Source organism: Ochotona curzoniae, unplaced genomic scaffold (genome assembly GCF_017591425.1).
Source record: "Ochotona curzoniae isolate NIBS_2020 unplaced genomic scaffold, NIBS_Ocur_1.0 scaffold_3223, whole genome shotgun sequence".
NCBI classification, from domain to species: domain Eukaryota; kingdom Metazoa; phylum Chordata; class Mammalia; order Lagomorpha; family Ochotonidae; genus Ochotona; species Ochotona curzoniae.
Genome location: NW_024467108.1, coordinates 12779548 through 12801288, shown reverse-complemented (window position 1 = coordinate 12801288; position 21741 = coordinate 12779548). Strand labels below are relative to the sequence as shown.

The window sequence follows — 21741 nt, the reverse complement described above, 5'->3', positions numbered from 1 at the left end:
GTGATGGAAACAACTTCTGCTGTTAATGAGTGCTAAAAGAAAATAAGACAATATAAAGCTGCTTTAACATTTTATCCAGTCCTGCTTGTTTGATCCACTGATTCAGAAAGGTTTATAGTCAGCAGATGTCTGACTGTACATGATGTATGCTTTTAGTCTACCACGTGTATATGTTCAGCTACAGATGGTGGAGGGACACATCAAAGAGCCACAGGTTATCTGTGGCTTTAAGGGAAACCCAAGATAAACGTAAAGCAATGAAAAAGTTCTCTCTTGTAAGATCAGCAAACTGAGAAAATGAAGAACCACTGTAGATAGGAGTATTTGCAAAAAAAAAAAAAAAAAAAAAAAAGAGGAAAATGAAATGGAATTTGCATTGATTGAGTATAATAAGTCAGAATATGTAACGATGTTCAGTGTTGTAAATGGAGACCACTGGGAAATAACCACTGTTGTATATTGAGAACTTAATTATTTACACTATTTTCTCAAAGGAAGGTGTTATCTCCGCTTTATAGATGCAAATTTGAGTTTGGGAGGTTAATTAGCTTATTCCCAAGTCTCTTAGCAAATGAGTGGCAGAGTTGCTATTAAAATCAGTGTTGTCAAATAATTTCTTAGAATGATGCCTAACTAAAAATAGTCAGTGGAAAATATATAACCAGATTTCCTCACATTAAAATCTTTTTCTCTAGGATCCCTTCTGTGCTGTAGTAGTTTAAGCTTCTGCCTACAGTGTTGACATTTTGTATAGTTGCTTGCTTGAGTCCTGTTAGAATCTTCCTCCCTGCTAATGTGTTTGGGATAGCAGCAGAAGATGCTGAGTCAGAGTCTTTAGAGCCATGCACCCACATGGAAGACCCAAAAGAAGCTCCAAGTTCCTAGCTTTGGTCTGGCCTCTCTCTGTATACATCCATTTAGGGAATGAACCAGTGGATCTCTTCTCTCTTTTTCTCCTCTTTTTGTAAATTCTGCCTTTCAAATAAAAATAAGTAAATGTTAAAAATTCTTTTATATTTTAAAGTATGCTACCAAGAAAAGAAGATAACCTAAAGTATAGGAGAAAATACATAATCCATTTATATTAAAAGGCTACTTTTTCAGTATATATTAAAACTATTATAATTCAATAATTAAAGTAACCAAAATTTTAGCATGAAAAAATATTTAGAATGTACATTACTCCACAAAATATTAAAATTGGCTAATAAACACATAAAAAGATAGTTGTCATTATTAATAGCACAGAGAATGTAAGTAAAAGTACAATGAGGTTTTTCAAATCCATTAAGATGTATATAATGAAAAGTGTTAAAGGTGTCAGCTGTGACATGGAAAAACTGACGTCCCTACACACTGCTAGCAAATATGTACAAATTGTGCAACCACTTTTAAAAACACCCTGGCAATTCCTTAAATGAATTAATGCCACCACTTATTCCAGCAGTTAGGAAATCTAAGTTCATGTAAAAATATATACATGAATATTGATAGCAGTGTTCATAACAGACAAATGCAGGAATGACCCTCCTGGTGCATCAACTGATGAATGGACAGCAGTATTACAACATTATATAAAGTGTGATTAGTCAGCTATCACATGAAATGAAGTGCTGACTCATGCTAAACCAGGAATGAACCTTGAAAACATTGTGCAAATTCTGAGAGGGCAGATACAGAAGACTTTATCTTGTGTGCTTTAATTTATTAATCTTTATTGGAGTCTGATTCACAACAAAACAAGGAACAAGCATTTAATAAATATCTATCAGATTTAAGTTTCCTTCTAAACTACTCCATGATGGCTCTGTTTATTTCCACCTTGCAGGTCTCAAGCTGACAATATTACTTAGATAATAACGTTCCCCTTCTTTGAGGAATTCTCCCTCCCTCACCCAGATTCCTTCTAGTCTGGGCAGTTGATCTCCCTATCAGTTACTTAAATATAAATATTACTGTGTCATTTGCCTATCAGAATATCGGTGATGAATTAATTAACTGAAGCTAATAGTACAAGATTATAATGATAACTATTTTGAAGGAATAATTACTACATACAGAATATAATACCATGTTTTACATTTCATACATTATAATTGAATGTGTTTTTTTTAAAAGTTTTGTCTGTTTTATTTGCAAGAATGACAGGGAGGGAAACAGAGGCTCAGAAGCAAGAGAGGAGAGGGAGAATTTTACCTGTGCTTACTAACTCTTCTAATGCTCGCAATAGCTGGGCTAAGGTGGGATCAAACCAACATCTAGGACTTCATCCAGGTCTCAAATGTGAGTAGCAGGGGCCAAACTAATTAGGACATTGTCTACAGTCTCTCAAGTACATTAGCAAGAAGATGTCTTCAACATGTGGAGCAGCAGGACTCCACCTAGCTTGCGGTTAAGGGATATGGCATGTAAATAAAACTCTTATTAGACACTTTTGACAATGTGTTCAGCAGTTGCTGGGATTTCTACCTGTCTACTGTTAGGAATTCATTCATATTTATACATGGGGAAAATAGCCCAGTCAAATCAACTCATACATGTCTTCCTAAGTCATACATAATAAGTGAGATAAGGTTAGACAGCCTTTTTGAAGCAATTTGCCATTATAATCCCAAGATTCCTTGTAATATCATTGAACAAAGCAATTTCTAGGCCTTTCTAAAGTTAAATCTGGGTTGATATTAGTTTTTTCTCTTCTTTACTTTTTCATTTTCTCTTCTTTTCTTTCCCTTTCCATTTTCTTTACTCTTTCCTTTCCTCTTCTTCTCAAGACCCATTCATTATTACTATTATTATTATTTATTACAAAGTCAAATATGCAGAGAGGAGGAGAGACAGAGAGGAAGATCTTCCGTCCAATGATTCACTCCCCAAGTGGCCCCAATTGCCAGGGCCTGGAGCTGCTTCCAGGTCTCCCACTCATTTACAGGGTCCCAAGGTTTTGGGCTGTCCTCCACTGCTTTATCAGACCATAAACATGGAACTGGATTGGAAGTGGTGCAGCTAGCACATGAATAGGTGCCCATTTAGGTTTCTGGCACTGCAAAGTAGAGAATTACCCAGTTAGGCCATTGTGCTGGCTTCAGGCGTAGGTTTTTTTCTTGGCATAAATTCTTCTGAGAATCACTAAATTTCTAAGCATAATCAGAATGTAGTTATTTGTTGCTGTTTGAAGACCTTGAACTTTGTGGCCAGCTGAACTTGAGACTGTGCGTGTATATGGTAGGAGAGGAAAGGTGTAGCTATTATCAGTGTAACTGATGGCAAAGTTTCAGAAAAATAGTAGAGTCTTCACTTTTTTGTCTATCTCCATTAATAGGTCCAAAGAAAATGGTGGGGGGGGGAAATGGAGAGAGAGAAAGGAGTAGGAAAGGGGAAAATCCTATACTCATGGAAACTAATAATAATAGTAATAAATAATGCATTTTAAAAGAACAGGAAATTATGATACACCATTTTTATTGGGGAGATACTTTGTTGATCTCAAGAATGTTTAATTTATACCGATACTTTCAGTGGAATTATCCTGTTATTGTTCAAGGAAGTTATCTGAAAGGTAAATTCTATGAAACCATCTTTTGTAAATATTCTGTATTGTAAGCACATAATACTTCAAAAAATTCATAGAAGATAAAATTAATTGGTTTATTTTTAGCGCAAATGATTAACAAAATGTTTTGTATGTATTTTATAAGTATTCAGTATTTGAACTACTTAGGGTTCTTTGTTAGTTCAGCACTAGCTTATTTGTCTGCTTTCATTTCTTTACAGCTTTTTCAAGGAATAATTGAAATAGTGTAAATCTATCATGAATATTTAATAATGGTGATTTCTTATTTATTTTTCCCAATTATCCTAAAGTAAATTTGACTTTTTTATGCGGTTATATAAAGTCATACACATGGAGCAACCATCATAATCAAGATATAAAACAGTTTCAGCATTCTTAATATTCCTTCATGGTATTTTTCTCCATAGCGTCTAGCCTATGAAAACCTCTAATTTTTATTCATTGGTATAATTTTTTTCCTTTTCAAAAATATGCAAATAGACTCATATACTAATCTTTTGAGACCGGTTTCTTTCAGTTGGTATTATGCCTCTGAGATAAATTTGTTTTTGTGTGTATCAGTTATCTGTTTTTTCCTTTGGCCAAATCATTTTCCATTGATTGGATATATTAGTTTTTATCCAGTTAGCCACTGAGGTTCATTTCGATAGTTTCTAATTTTCAGGTCTGCTGGCAATAAATTTTGCCATAGTTTATTTGAAAATGGGTTCCTTTTAGTTTCCTTTTTGGGAGAGTAGTTTCCTTGGATAGAGAAGTGTTAACTGATAGGTTTATTTTTTTTTTTTTTAAGTTTTAAGGCTTTGATATATCATTCTTTTTGACCTTCATTCTTTTTAATGCAAAATCAGTCCTTAATTATATTGTTATTTCCTTGCACATGGTAATTTATTTTATTTTGCTGATTTTGAAATTTTCTCTATTTTCCAACAGTTTTTCTGTTTAATGTACAGGTCATGTTGTATTGTCCTGTTCTGAGTGTTTTACATTTCTCAGATCAGTGAGAAAGAGCGATCCCATCTGTTGGTTCAGTTCATCTCTAAAATGCTGCATCAGCCAGGTCTGGCCCAGGTTAAGGTCAGGATCCAGCAACTCTGTCCTGGTCACCCACACGTACTGCATGGGTCCAAGCACCCAGTTTGTCATCCAATGCTTTCCCATGTGCATGAATAGGAAGATGGTATGAAACCAGGCTGTCAAGCACTTGAATCAGCACTCTGAAATGGAGTTTCAATATTTGTAATAATGGCTTAGCTCACTGCATCACAAATTCCAGTCTCTCACCACTGCTGGAGAGGCATTGCAGATTTTCACTGCAGAAGGCCAATCAATATTGTTTTTTAAGAAATAAATTTGTATTGATTTCTTTTAGTTTTATTTAGATTTCAGAGAGAATATATATACATACATATATATATTATATGAATATAGGATGGTAGTGATATTCCACCCACTGTTTCATTTCCTAAATCCTGCATCAACCAGGGGTGGGCTGCACAAAAGCCAGGAGCCTGGGATACATTGGGTTGTAGGCGTAAGGTATGTGACCCATCGCTTGCTTGCTGCCTTCTAGGATACACATTAGTAGGAAGCTGGAATAGGAACTGGAGCCAGGCTCAAGCTCTGGTGCCTTAAGCATTGTTTTAACTGTTGTACCAAATGCCTGTAACTCCACCTAACTTTTGAAACACTTTTTATCAGCCCCCTTTCTTTGGTCTGTATAAAATTGTATAGATTTTAGCCCCTTTCGTGTGACCTGCTGATATTGCTGTGAACATGTGCCATCTTTTTTATCATCAGTATTTCCCAGTTACATATTTGGAGATTTAAGTTTCTTTTTATTTTTTCTTCAGTTTTATTTTTATTTGAAGCTTCAGGAATTGCCAGCTTTAGCTATAGATTTTTTTTCCTGCTTGGTCAGTTTTAGTAGCACTCAATAATACTACTAAAAGATGATTTCATGGTTGCTTTTGTTTTTTGCTGATACAGATATTATAATATTCAGATTGAATTATGTAAATAAATCTTTAAATATGCATTGTTTTAGCCAGTAGCATTCAATGCAGTATTAAAACATACCTACAATGATTCCAAACATCTCAATGTAACATGGGGCTATTCTCTATGGGAGATGCTCTGGGATATTGGTCAAATGTAAATATTGACTTTTAACTGTGATGACATTAAATCAGTTCTATTTTATAACCTGTTTCATGTGTAATTTAACCACTACATCTTGATTTTCTTTATATATAAAATGAAGAAATTGTACTAATAGCTACCTTACAGGAGTTTTGTGAAGATTAAAAAAAATGTTTGAGAAGTATTTAGTACTGTTATTAGTACCTGAATAATGTTTAATAAGTAATAGCTGTTATGGTAATACTGTTAATCATGTTGGTTTTGATAAGGAGGATGACATTTAGGTATAACTATGGGCAAGATGCTGTGAGAACAAGGTGAGGAACAACTGTGTCAAATGGGTAAATTATGGAAAGTTCCTCCTAATTGCATTTTAAACGATGATTAAGAACCAGTGAAATAGACAGAAGGGATCAAAGATGAGTGTGAGTGACAGTAGGAAAAGTTTTTACAAATATGTATGGAGTCATGAGAAAAGTCTCACTTTTTCTGCTATTTCAGTGTGTGAGCATTGGCAAAGTGATGAGGAATATTGCAGATGCCACTAGAAATTCAGTCCCGACAAACCCAGTTATGTTACCAAAAGATATGTATGTGCATAAAATATCTGGATGCTTCTTAAATAACTGAACTTATTATTTAATTCTTCAGCCCACAACTTGCATAAAAGGAAAACCTCCAGAGTCAGACAAAAGGAACATAATGAATTTGATTAAGGACTTAAAGAACAAAATGTGGCTAGAAAAGACTTTTTGTTAAAAAAATTAAAAGAATAAAGGAAATCTAGCTACAATTTTGAAATTGGCTTTTACACAATTTTCTGCAAACCAAATTGCACCTAGGTATATTTTATGCCAAAAAGCAAGCAGAACTGAGAATACAAATGCTCACAAGTTAAAATCACCCATTGGAAATAAAAGGCAGACAAAATAGTGAAAGCACTTTAACACTTACAGTTAAATACTATTTCAGGGATATTTTAATAAACAAATGCTTATTTTCTTTGCTCAGAATATTCTGGATTCTGGATACATAAATTTCAACCCACGTTCTCTAGTTGCCATAACAACTTGATGCATTTGTTCTCTTGTGTCATTTTTTATTGCATCAGGTTTTTTTTATTTCGTTGCTATGATAACATAGTATAGTTGTTAAATTTATTCTATCCACGTCTTTGATTTACTAGAAATTGGTAATTTGCTTTTATTTTTCTCCAAAGAAGTTAGCATTACAGAATTGTAATAAGTAACATAGTGTTCTAAATTCTACTGTAAGTTTATGCAAAAATTTTAATTGTGTGTGTTAATTTATGACCAAATGGTGTTACTTCTGTGACATGAAAGATGGTTAGTGATTATTTAATTCCTTTCTGAAGGGAGAACAAACTTCCCTTGTACCAAAAGAGGGAAAGAGGCACTTTGATTAGCAGTTAGATCACCAAGCATGACTTAACCCAGTTTCAGCTATTATTGACACCAAGAGATGCATAACTGGTTATCCTTATTACCTTGATTCTGTACCAAATTGGAGTTCATAGGTTATGATGATTGAAACTACTGTAATGGGAATTCCTGACCTATGTTCTCTTGTTCCTGTTGAACAGATAAAAAAATCAGAAGGGAGGAGTTCTCTTTTATTAAAAGTTCCCTTAGCTAAGGCAACATTGCAGCTTAGCTGGTGAAACTGCTGCCTGGGCTGCTGACATTCTATTTGGATGCTTATTTATATCATATGTGCTTCCCTTTTGTCAGCTACATATAATGCCCTGGGAAAGCAGTGAAAGATGCTCCAAGTACAAAGGCCCCTGCTTCTCACCAAGGACATCCAAATGAAGCTCCTGGCTCCTGGTTCCTTGCTTCAGCCTGGCCCACAACCCTGGCCATTTCATTTATCTGGGGAGTGTACCAGTGATTGGAAAAGCTCTTTCTCTGTCTTTTATAGCTCTTAAGTAAATAAACTCTTTGGTAAAAAAAGTTCTTTTATTTATAATTATATATTGGAGTGAGATAGGATTATATTTGCTTTTATTTATTCAAATAACTTGCTATTTTCTCTATTATGGTTATTTTTAATAGTGCAATTTTTTTGGATCAACTAATTACATCACTGAAAATTGATGTTATTCTGGTAGCTTCTAGCTTTAATGATTATTTTAATTTGGACAAACTCTGTTAAGAGGCATAATGATATTATGAAAAAAATAAACAAGATATAGGAAGCACAGAGACTTGGTTAGACTCTATTTAATATATGCTAAAGATTAATCTCATAAAATAAAATAATTCTTGAAAATTATTTATTCACTGACATAAAACAGTAGTGAAAATAGTTCATTCATTGTTGGGTTTTTTTTAGTAGTAATTTATGAGAAGATATATTCAATAGGCTTGCACAAGGCTCTTTATATAAAAATTACTCAAAACATCTTGATAACTTCTTCTTTTTCCCATTTCCTTCCACTGAGGGAAGGTAAGAAAAAGTGAGAAGCCAGAAACTAGTGGAGTTTCAGTTCAGATTCTGGGTAGCCTTTTCTCTCAACCAGTAATCTAATATTAAGAGGTAAAAGAAGCATGACTAATTTGGGTTTAATTTGGACTGGAGCTGTCCTTTTTATTTCAGCCTTCTCAGTGCAGTAAATGGGATATGACAGCAGGAAGCCCATTGTGTTCATCATTGCCTTGTGTTTCTGGGAGTGTGTCTGTGTTAGATCACAGCTTGGTTTTCACATAGTAAGATAAATCCTCTTGACAAAAGCTCTAGAGTCATATCTGGAGTTAAATTTTCACTCTGTTTTAGGACCTTGGAAAAGTCACTTAACTTTTGAGCTCATTTTCCTCCATATATTTGTAACATGTAAATGAAAACCTAGTGAGTACCTGTAGCTCATACTGGGTTTGTAGTTTGTTAATTACAAGCAATAAATGTAACATTTCTATCAAATGTTTCTTATTATTAGTAAGTAACTGTTATGGCTAACAATGGTATTAATAGTCATGGTTTTGATTGTCTAGAGAGAATTTTCGAACCCTGCAGAATTATGTTCTAGTAAGAAAACAGAAAGATTTAGAACACCAGAGAGCCCAGTGCTCATTCTAGATACTCAGAATCTTTGATTTAAGATAATAAGGCAAATATTTGCTGTCCTAGCCTCAGGTGAATATGAGAACGCTAATATTCTGATAGATGTTCTCCTGACACGCTTGAGAAACAAGAGTACCGTGTCCAGATTGAAGAAACAAATGTCATTCCTTGAAAGGAATGGTGGCGGGGGTGGGAGGGCGCGGGGAGGAGAAGGCTGGAACTGACAAGTAATTGTGATCCTATTCCTTCTCAATGCCTAAAGCACTCTGCAGTAATAAGCCTGAGCATTCAGGAAGATGCATCGACTCTGTCAGGCCACTAGGGTGTCATTTAGAATCCTTTGTCGGAACAATGGAGTCATATAAATTTCAACCCACATTCTCTAGTTGCCATGGTAACTCGATGCACTTGCTTTGAAGTGTCTTTTCTGTCTTCCACTATCCACTCCCTCCCTCTCTATTTTTTGTTTTGTTTTGTTTATAATCACAGGGATTTTTACTTTGCCATTAATTTCCTAAATGTGATTGTTGTGGTTTTCTACCCTCCTAGCTACCAAGTACATTTCTGAATATGTTGTCAAGGAGAGACTTCTACCTAATAATAATAGATGAATGTGTATTTTTACACAGGTATGCCTGTAAGTCTCTCCCTCTTACACACACACACACACACACACACACACACACACACACACACACATGCACACACAGGTAGATAATGTTGCTAGAAAACTGATAGTTTTTTTAAAAGTCTTTCAGCAATTTTAAAACAGAATTTGTGTCTTAAAAACTGTAAGAGTAAGTAGTTCAATTTTAGAACAACTAAATGATTTAGTATTTTCTTAGTATCTGCAATGTGGCAGAATGAATCATTATATTTCTCATGACATTATTTCTCCACATTTGATCAGTTTATTGCATTTATATTATGAAGAGAAATGTGTTTCATTGTAAAGAACATGAGGCTGGATTTGTGTTTAACCATGCAGATTTGGGCAAATTGCTTAACCATGCTAAGCCTGACAGTTCTCTTGTATGATATTTGGGAGGGTACATTAAAATAATAGAAACGTACTCCCCAAAATAGACTCTAGAACACTATGAACACATTTAATGCTTTGTATCTAACAAAAATTATGTATTAAAAATAAAATCTGTTTCTGTCTCACTTGTAAGAATGCTTTATTAATTACCATTGATGCTTTTATATCACAAATATAAGGCAAATATGAAACTCTCAAGGCAGAAAGGAATGCGGTCTTATTTCCAGGGAGCTCACAATATAAAGAATTGGTAGTAAAGAAGGTAAACCTTGGAAGTCTTTAAGGCAAGATGATTTCTTGTTATATTCAATTAGGATCTTTGGTCTGGGACCAAGCCTGATTAAAAATATTAAGTTAATGGTGAGGACATTTAGAAATTGTTCCATCTACTGGAAAATAGCAGTCACCATCATCACAAAATTTCTTTTTCATTTGGGAAGTGGCTGTGCTACAAGAATATCCTAAATATAAAAATGAATTTAATCAGGGTCAACAATGTTGCTGTAAAATGGCATTAGCCATGCAGGCAACAGGTTACTGCCAACTTGTGAATGTTACCACTGGTGTGCATGTTGTTGGGGGGGTGGATAGCAACGAACAGAAACAAAATTAATTTTAAAAGGAGAACTGCAATTAAATGTCATGATACCTTCTTGCCAAAGACTGTCTCTCAGAGAATAAACCACAAAATATTAAAATATATGAAATATAGCTACTTAATATAAAAAATGGTGAAAAAATTTAAAGTAATAGTCTGTAAGTTGTAATAATTCAAAAATGTTTTTAAAAAGATTTATTTATTTCATCAGAAAGATTTACAGAGAAAAGGAGAAACAGAGAGAAAAATCATCCATCTGCTGGTTCACTCCCCAAGTGGCCACAAGGGCCAAAGCTGAGCTGATCCAAATCCAGGAGCCTGGAGTTTCTTCCAGGTTTCCTATGCGGGTGCAGGGTCCTAAAGCCTTGGGCCATCCTCCCCTGCTTTACTAAGTCATAAGCAGAAAGCTGGATGGGAAGTGGAGCAGCCGGGACACAAACCAGCCCCTATATGAGATCCCAGAGCATGTAAGACAAGGAGTTTAGCCGCTAGGCTAGTGTGCTGGGCCCCCAAAATGCTTGTTTTTAAGTGACAAGAAAGCAAGCATGTGCTATTAAAGTGAAAGCATTGACTGAATAAAAATTTATTGACTAGTATTCCATTATTTCATGTTATTGGATCGTAATGTTAAAAGGTAAGTATTTGGTCACTTTGTTGATTAAATAATGCTCTCCAGAAAATTATGTATTTGGCTGTAATTCAGAAAAATAGTGCATGTCGGAATCCAATTACACTGGTTTATAATGCTTGCCCTGCTTTTGGTAATTCAAATAATTTGGGGTAAATAATTAAATTTCAGTAAGTCTCAGTTTCTTTATCTGAGGCAGGGAAATTAAATGTTCAGTATAAAGACTGATGCAGTTGTAGAGCAGGCTGAGACTCCAACTGAGATTCCAGCATCTCTTATCACTTCATTTGCTGGTTCACAACTCAAATGCTCAAAATGGCTGGGTAGGGGCAGCTAGGCTGATGCAATTGATCTAGAACTCTATCTAGGTCTCCAATATCAGTTGCAGGGGTCCAAGCACATGGACTGTTATCTGCTGCCTATCAAAATGTGTTAGCAGAGAACTAGATTAGAAATGATTAGAAATAAAGTAGCTGGTTCTTGAGTCAGGCACTCCAGAATGGAATGTAGGTATTCCAAGCAGTGTGCTAACATGTTAGGCCACGTCATTCACCCCAATACTTTACCTTAAATAGATGATTAATCTAACTACCATTCCTACAAGTTCCAATGAATTTATATTTATTCTATCATTTTAGAGCAAATTTTATTTGTTAACTCTTTTTTTCTTCCTCTCTTTCCTTCTGGTTTCTATCTCGTATCGTACTGAGAAGCTTTCTGTAGTTGCACTTACTTTTCCTCAGCTGATTTGATATTTTTTTATTATCTTTTATATTGGTTATTATTGGTTTGGGACATTCATAATAGTCTATACATTACTCTAAGAAATGTATTCATTCTCTCAATATAAGGGCATTGATGTGTTTAAAAGGTTTATTTAAACTACTGAAACAAGCTTTCTTGTTTGAGTAGTATGAAATAACTGGAACTAGATAAGACTAGCTACCATAAGGAATATAATGCTAGCAATTTGTTTGAAATGTACATGGTATAATTTGTGCCAGTTCTGGAACATTTTGTTATATAAGACTAAAATATAAACACTAATAAGTTTATTTTTCCATTTTAGTTAGTTTACAAGTTAAGGGAGGAGGACTAATTCTAATCATGTAAACGAGAAGGCTGTATCCTGAGGGTGCATACATTTTAGTGGGCAGGGAGGGTAGATTTGTGGAGGGGAGGGGCATTTGGATAGTCCTTTGAAACTGTGCTGTGGCAGTACTATAAATTGGGAACACAAATAGAAGTGAGTTCTACAGATCATTATGTGTAAATTGAACAGATTAGAAGTACTGTAGTGATTCAGAGAGGAAATACAAACAGACAATTGAAAATGCAGTGCTAGAAATTGTGAAGATATCCTCTTAAAGGCTGGATTTGAAAGCTGTTTGAGAATGACTATCGAGAGAAGCTGAAAAAAAGGCAATTTAGTGGTTACAGGTCAGCCATCCACTGAAAACAAGGAAGAGAAAATAAAAGATATCAAACCATCAGTTTGAGAGTATAGGTGAAAAGTAAGAGATATGTTTCTAAATACAGGAATGGAAATTTTAAGAAGGAAAAAGTAGTTAGAGCTGTGCTGTTCTAGAGAAGATAGAAAATAATGAAGAATATAGATAAAGTAGATGATAGTGAGGACTAGGATGTCTTGATAAGTGTTAATAGTCTCATCTTCAGGAAAGGAAGGAAGTCAAGGGAGCAATTCAGAAATTACAAACTAGCTTTCTGATTGTATTCTCCAACCTATTTGTTGTTAAACAACACATTTTCAAGAAATTTAGGTTAACAATCAATTAGCTTTCCTTAACCCCTCAAGAATCTAATAAGCTAAAAGGAGAATTGATTTTAAAAGATAGAAATAAGGAGCAAAAGGAGATTAGTAGTTTGGAAGTTAGTTTTCTTACAGCTAAAACAGGTGACTTCTTTGTCATACATTTACCATGAATCTCCTGGTTTTTATTTATTTAGTTTTCTTGGAAAAAATGGCCTGTCTTAATGCTCACATTGATTCATGTACCTAGCCTGAGTGACTTCACATTCAGTGCAGGAGTTCATTCTAAAATGATAGCATCTTCTAAATGTGTTTCTCATTGCCAACATTTAAAAACCAAAGTATGTCATCTAAAAATTCAGGGCTTCTAAGTTATCTGTAAAGTTCTAAACTTATGATAATATTGCATGTTGGTTTATCATTACAACAAGCACTTTGGAATTACTGGATATATATACCATTTGGAAGGAGCACGTGCTTCCCACTTCTCTAGAATTTTTTTTTTTTTTTTGTCTAGTTAAGTAGTTTTCAAACTAGCATGTGTCAGAATTACTTAGAGGGCTTGTTAAAATGCCAATTACTGACCCTACCCCACTGCTTAAAATTCAGTTGATCTGAGAGTTTTATTTTACTAACAAAATTCAGGTGATGTTGATGATGCCTTTTTGAGAGCTATACTTTAAATGATGCTTGGTCTACAATGAAATGGTTCAGTCTCCTGTAGTGCTTAAGTACATAGACTTTCCATTCAAATAGAAGCAGGAAAGAGGGATAATAATGCCTACTTTCTAGGACTTTAAATAGTGGAGGCAAGATAATGTATATAAGATATGTATCAGTCAGCTTGAAGCAAGGCTTACTTTTCATTAAATGGTTCTGTTATAGTACTATTATTTCTTTCCATAATAGTGAATCTGGGGAAGAAGTGGGGGCTAGATGGCTAGTTTCAGAGCCAGAGTGACCAAGAATCATTCTGTTTGTTTATTATGATACAAAGTTAGAGAAATGTTGAAGTAAAATGATTATTTTCTCGAGAGTTAACTAAAATATGGTGAATTGGAAAGGTACAATGAAAGGGATAAAAAAAGCATGAAGACTCAGTCAAAATGCTGTGTAATTTGATGTGTTTAGGAATTGTTTATTGCACATCATTTGGTATGGGATAGGAAAACTGTAGTTCTTGAAGCAGATATTGTGGCACAGTAGTTTAAGCCAATGCTTGTGATACCTACATCCATATTAGAGTGCCTGTCTTGCCTTCCAGCAACACTGCTTCCAGTGCACTTTCCTGTTAAAATGCATCTTAGTTTCCCGCTAACATGAAGCAGCAGATTATAGGTCAAGTATTTGATTTCCTGCAACTCCATGCTGACAACCTTGATTCAGTTCCATCCTTCTGGCTTCAACCTGGCCCAGCCTTGGTCTAGTTGTTACCAGCATTTGAAGAGTGAGCCAGTGCATAGAAGGTCTCTCTCTCTCGTCTTTTCTCTCCCACCCTCCAATTTTTTCTTAAAGATTTATTATATTTATTTCCATTAGAAAGACAGATATACAGAGAGAAGGAGACACAGAGACAAAGTTCTTCTGCCCACAGGCTCACTCCTCAAGTGGCCACAACAGCCAGAGCTGAGCCTGTCTGAAGCCAGAATCCAGGAGCCTTCTCCAGGCCTCCTGTGTGAGCACAGAGTCCCAAGGCCTTCTGACTACTTTCCCAGGCCACAAGCAGGGAGCTGAATGGGAAGTAAAATAGCCAGAACACAAATCAGTGCTCATATGGGATCCCGGCACATGCAAGGTGAGGACTTGAGGCACTAGGCCACAGAGCTGAGCCCCTTTCCTCCCATTTTTAGGACTCTGCCTTTCAAATAAGAAAATGTGAAAATACATAGGTAAATTTATTTTTGTAAAGTTGTAGATATTGTAGATATCTATTTTTATAAAGTTGTAGATAAAGTAAGAGACCAGCATCCAAGCTACATATTTTGAAAAAGTACAGATACTGGAGCACTATGTAAACTTCTCTCTGTAAAGAAAATTGATATCTGCAATGTGAATTTTAACTAGCAAAGCATCTGTACTTTGGAGAGAGCTGTTCTGAGACAACTTTAATCTGTTGGGAAGCTTAGATACATATCAATCAATATTTATTCGCCATTTTCCTCCCCCACCCTAAGTTTTGATTCTCTTTTGGAACTCAGAATGATATATAAATGTCAAGCATCTGGCCATTCTGAGTCTTGCATTTTTGTGAAACTCTTGTGTGTATACATGTCATTAATTAGCTCTCCTCTTATTAATGCACTTTATATAAATTTAACTTATAATTCAAAGAATTTGAGAGTTTTCCTTTTCCTATAATCCAGAGTAACCTAGCTATGGGGTATTTGGATAACAGGTAGCCTTTTGCCTGCATTTTCAGTGAAAATAGAATTAAACAATTTCTGTATACGTAGCTACTAGTAGTACTAGCTATGTAGGAAGGAATAAAATGATCTCAACTCATTTTTTTCTTTAATACTTATTTTTTTCCTCCTTTTAAAACATGTTATTTTCTAAGCCTAAATGATTTTATATTAAACTGGACAGTCATTCTTATTCAGGTAACGTTTGTTGTCTTCAGCATTATTTCAATGCCATATCCTTCAGGAAGCCTTGAACAGTGTGATTTCATGCTCTTTTCATGTTTTATATCTATTATTGTGATTAATATATTGTATTATAAATTAAACATTTGTATATTTCTTGTCTCAGTAGAGCTCTTTGGAGGATAAGTAATTTATATTAACAAGCCTGACTTCAGAAGGCATAAAAGACTTGTTAATGAATGAAAAATACAGATGAATAAATGGAGGCATAGATAAAACTACAAATAATGAGATAGCAAGGGCTTTAATCTGGCTGAGATAAATGCCCAGCTCAATAACCTGAAGACACAAATAGCCTCTGCTTCAGAATCAGTCATATTTTTGGAAGCTCAATCTTGGTAGATGTGCTCCCATGTTGCATCTAAGGATGGGTTCAGGTACCAATGATTGCTTGCATTATAAGCTTATTCAATAGCTTATGTCTTGTCAGTCACATCAGAGGACAACTTGTTATTGCAGGAATTTTAAAAATATATATATTATTTTTATTGTTATTACTATTTCCCATAATACAGTTTTATGGATATAGGAAGTCTTCCCTCTCCTTCCATAATGCAGAGGATCAAATTATTCATGTTTCCTTGGAAGCATGTCTTTAATCTGCCAATCTGTAGTGCTTCAAGGCACAAACAAAGTTTTAAGGCTATTAACATATTGCAAGAGCTGTGGAAAACATAACGGAATTCAGCAGAAAATATACTGTGAGTACACCTGTGAGTTTTGCACTATTAGTGGAGGGACCATGTTCTTTTTCAGTTTTGCATAACCAACATCAAGAATGAAAAGTATTAACATCCTAGTGGACACTACTGCATTATTTCATTTTATCCAAACTTTTCATGTCAAGGCCCAGGTGTATAATGAAACCTTTGTGAATTCACAACTCCTAAGTTCGGATAAAAAATCAACCAAAAGCTGCCATCAGCTTTTTGTACAAAATATGGATTCTCCGGGAGCCTGGCATGCTGTATTCTTGAATATAGTGTTTCTGTATGACAAGGATGAAAATTGGCACTTAGAATTTTGTTAGATTTTGAGTTCTATTTAATGTATCCCAAATGTAAATATCAGAATAGAGATTCACAAGTTCCACATGGACAGGCATTCTGATTTGACAGGAGCCCAGGGGTAAAAATAATAGCTGTTTATTAAAAAGGGTGTCTAGGAGGAGAAGAGTCAAGATCATAGAAGGGTAATTTCAGGTGGAGTCTCCTTCTCTTTGTCAGAGGCTCTGACCATATCGTACGGTTAACTGCTAAAAACAGCCCTTTGTTTTATGTGAATTTATGATACATTCTCAAGTAGTGGCAGGCCAATCACTTGAAAACAGATTCAAACAAACCTCCCAAAGGTTTTTGCTAACTCTGTCCTGCATGAGAGGACTTCCTCGCCAATCTGCCAGTCTCTCTTCCTAAGGTTTATTCTCAGTGGGCTAACCTTCAGATAACATAGAGATGTGTACCTCCACTGATCATAAAATGAGAAAAATTGGCAACCACCAAAAGCATATACTGTGGTCTCTTATGTGTTGTGGAAGCCCCTTTTCTCCACGTCCACAGTTTGGATTTATCATTGAAAGTAAAACATTGTGTGAAAAAGTATGTATTTATAGATGGCTCTCTTGTTAGTGTTTTGTCAGTTACATTAAGCATGATGACTAAATTATTGCATACATTGGTAAACACAGAGTATCTCTGATTTGCCTAAAAAGAATGTTAAATTCAGTTATCTGTGGATACCCAGGTAGTCTAACCATCAGAAATGAAGTTTCTTTAGTTCCAAGTCAGTCTGCGATGGTGGATGCACTGTTTGGTACGATACCTGATCCAGGCACCCATGGTAGCAGTGCAGTATTATCAGCATTTTTATTACAGAGGGTTTCACTGCAGAATAGTTTTTTTTTACTGCAGACATTTGTATAAGCAAACCAATCAAATCAGCACCCACAATCCTTTTCCACAGGACAGGGCCTTGAAGAGGGATGTCTTTAGTATGCCTGTCTATAGATTAGCAGCATTGATATTGCTGCAAGATTTTCAATAGATCAAAAAAATTAAGAGTTCATTTCATGGAGGCTCAAACTACCTCCATTCCAATTGAAAGCAAAAGTAAATGTGCTTTGATCCTGATGCAAGAGGTGCCTCTTCAAGAGACCTTAAATATTTTACACAGACACATGCAAACGATGATTTAGAGTAGAATCAAAGCTTCCCTGAACCCAAGAAGAACCAGGCATCATATTCTCCATCTAAATGTACTGGTGAACTTCTGGGAGAAGAGAGCCAAACACCCATAGATTTTTTTGGAACTGACACACAAATCACAATCAACACAAATACATGAGTTGAGGTTCATGGGAACGGAAGTTAGAGAATCAGGATTCAGCTCATTGAGCATGAAGAGGGTTCACTTTGGGAGAGTTAAAATGGTCTTGTGTATGGAGTCAGCTGGGCCAATTCAATGTAATATAATAGCTTCATTGCTGAATATATAACTGATGCCAAAATTTCTCTGCAAATATCATGAAGTCCAGGGGTTGTAACTTCATCAGGAAGAGCAATTTGTAGATTTATGGTAATGGACTATGCAAATCATTAACCAATTATTTTCCCTTATATATCTCAGGTTGTTGAGCATGAACAATGCATATTCTCAAGGAGGGGAATAGAAATCACAGCTGTTTTTAGCAGTTAACCGTACGATATGGTCAGCATATTTGCTGTCAATTCCTGATGATGTTTCACAATTCATTTTCCTAGGTTAAATTCCTGATCCTTTTCGTTTCAGCAAACTAGGGCTCTGAGTATTCTGGCCTTGTCACTGTCAATTATTGTGAAAGGTCTAAGATTTTATCTCATTTCTCAAGCTAAAGAAGTTAGCCTACCATAGTTTCATGGATGTTAATGCTGCTGACTGAAGACTCTTTGGACAAATATGAAAGATTTTATTGCTTGCAACAATAAAAGTAGCCAGAGTATCAATAGTTTCTTGGACATTTTTCTACAGTTTCAATTCTTATTTTGGAGTGAATGGTTAGGTGGTAGATACCTTCATATGTGGGGTGTTACATTGTAGGTTGCTTTCCACCAGTTTGGGGAGCATATCACCTTTATAATGGTCAGTAAGCAAATGTATGCTTTTTCTCTGGGAGTAGATATTATTTCTGTCATGCAAATCTATGGTTATTAAAATATCCTTGAAAAGATAACCCAGAACAAAAGCCAACTGTCTCTATACTTATTCTGATTTCTGACAGTTACCATAGATTATGATTAAGTGTAATAATTTGTGTAAGATGAAATCAACCATTCTATCTTCAACTTGCCATTTACCATGTTCAGTTTTTACCAGAGCATCAATTTACTATTGTTTTAATGAATAGTCCAAATTCAACACTCCCTGGTGTGTAAAGCTTTGAAACTTAAGAATTTGACTTTGAATAACTGTCCCATTTTATATCTTCTCTTTGGGAGCAACATAAAAATCGGTTAGATAGTACATTTATTTTCTAAAATTGACATAAGCATCACCTAATAATGATTGCTCAGGTATTATATTATTTAATGTGCATATTAAAAGTTTGAAACATTTAAATTATAATACAGAAAATACATAGAAGTATTTATTTTTAAACTTTATTTTAAAGCTTACAGGTTGCAGTGGACCAAAAGAAAATGCATCGTGTATTGATCAAAATAAAGAAAATCAGTGTTTTGAAAATGAAACTGAAGGAAAGATAAACGTAAGTGTTAGTGTTTCTCCCCCCTATGCTTAATTGGTGAGATTTGTCTTGCTCTGTGTTAATAAGTTTCTAGATTGTATTGAGAAGAAAATCTATAGCCAACCTCTAACTTTGGTCAACACATTGGGTTTTCTTGCCTCTGAGCTTACATTTTATTTGTATCATTTGGGGTAGTTTTGGGATCTGTATTTTGGTGCCTATTCTCAAATTACTATTGATCATCCAAACACTTTGTAGGCAATTTGCATTCCTTTCTTGAAAAATGTTTTTGTTGTAAATAGAAGGTGCTATCTGAGGAAGGTACAGTATTACAAATGTGCCTCTGGGAAGGGAAGTCATGCAGTTTGACAGTGGCACTATATTTTTCCAAAAGGGGACAGGGAGAATAGACTTCTGTACTGGAGTAATGAATACTTAGAAAGTATCCTAATTGTCTACAAGGATATTTGTGTTTTTGTTTTCTGAAAAAAATTCATCAGGCCTAAGTGTGATAAAAACATGCCAACTTGTCAGACAGCAATAAATTCTGGCAAATGTATTGGAGAAAGTTGTACTTTCTTCTTAGGAAAGAATATTGCTAGTCTACACTACTTTAAAAACTTCAATTTTGTTATCTTAGAAGAAACTTAATGAGATCATCCTGAATATTAACATGTTTAATATTGCCAGGAAAATAGAAAATTTGTATTCAATTGAAATTAATTGCTAGCTTTCCATTTTGTTGAAGTGGTATTTTATTTAAACCTGGTAAACAAAAAATAGATATCATTGAAAACTTATACCATTATTAGTGAAGAACATTTTTTTTTAGATTTTATTTATTATTTTTATTACAAAGTCAGATATACAGAAAGGAGGAGAGGCAGAGAGGAAGATCTTCTGTCTGATGATTCACTCCCCAAGTGAGCGCAATAGCCGGTGCTGCGCCAGTCCGAAGCCGGGAACCAGGAACCTCTTCCGGGTATCCCACATGGGTGCAGGGTCCCAAGGGCCATCCTCAACTGATTTCCCAGGCCACAGCAGGGAGCTGGATGGGAAGTGGAGCTACTGGGATTAGAACCAGCACCCATATGGGATCCTGGCGCATTCAAGGCAAGGACTGTAGCCGCTAGGCCATGGCACTGGGTCCAGTGAAAAACATTTTACATTTTATGTGGCTGTTACCTTGGTTTTTTCTGCTACCTTCTTCGAATAATGTTAAATAATTAGAAGCATTTTTAGGAGTATGTTCTATATTTAAATAAACTTTATATACAAAATAGGAAACTTGAGAACTTGTTATTCCACAGAGCTACTATGAAGTAGAGGGTTGTTAAATGAACTCAGAAAGTGAAGGGGTGTACTTAAAGGACTTGCAGGACTTAATGACTGGTGGATAGGAGGTATCAGAACAAACATATAGATATTTGGGAAGCTTCCTTGGTAAATGAACAGTTTAGATTCAGTGATAGCATCTTGAATTTAAAGTATTGGGAACAACTATGAGGAAATATCTTGAGAGGGGCAGGGCATATTGGTTTAGAACTGAATGTTACAGCCAAGCAAAGACAGCAGATGAAAGATCTAAATTTAGAATCCAGAATTTGTATCTTCGTTCTATCAGTAGTAAATGACCTCAAGCAGATTCAATAACTTACATTTTTATTCATAAACTGAAATAAATCTATTGTACTTATCTTTTTAAAAAGAAAGTATTTTTATTTGAAGGGCAGATTTTACAGAGAATAAAGGAAAGACACACAGTGAGAGAGAGGTCCTCAATTTGCTGGCTCATTTCCTTACTGGTCATAACTACCAGAGCTGGAGAGACAGAGAGGAAGATCTTCCATCTGATGATTCACTCCTCAAGTGACCCAAAGCCAGGATCCAGGAGCTTCCTTTGGGTCTCACATATGGATGCAGGGGTTCAAAAACCTTAGCCGTCCTCTGTTGCTTTCCCAGTTTGTTATCAGGGAGATGGATTGGAAGTGGAGCATACAGGACTGGAAAGGGTACCTGTATGGGATACCATACCATAGGCGGAGGATTAACTGACTGAGCCATCATACCTACAACTGTTGTGCTTATCCTGCATGAGTGCATTAAGGGCCAAATGCAGTATTTAAAGAAAGGATTAATGTTAGCTGTCCAAAAGTGATTGCTTTGGTGCACAGAGCCTAAGATTAACACGCTAATAACATTCAAAGACTAACAACTGGTGATCAATAACCAAAGTTTATTAGTGACCTCAGATTTTTATAGACCAAGGGTCATATGGGATAAGGGAGGAGGTATTGAGCTTATCTTCGGAACTCATCAATTGTTTCAACACTCTTGTTTGAAACTCTTTTGTTGTGTATATCCCACCAAGTGTTCTCATTCACATGCTATCCACTCAGTTGTTCTCATACAAACAGTATCCATTTAGTTATAGAATGGAACCCATTCAGTTGTTCTCATATAAATGATACCCAATTAATCACACAAATGGCATCCATCCAGTTGTTCTCATACTAATGTTATCCTATCAATTGTAATCCTGTGC

The 21741-nt window shown here is 35.3% G+C and overlaps 1 protein-coding gene across 1 annotated transcript in view; it reads left to right on the top strand.

Moving 5' to 3' along the window:
* Positions 1-21741, top strand: part of DLG2 (discs large MAGUK scaffold protein 2) — a 1763217-nt gene that overhangs the window by 280006 nt on the left and 1461470 nt on the right. Inside the window, exon 5 of the mRNA XM_040964332.1 lies at positions 19122-19217. Within this exon, the coding sequence (XP_040820266.1) occupies positions 19122-19217 (96 nt within the window). The remainder of the gene's footprint in view (positions 1-19121; positions 19218-21741) is intronic.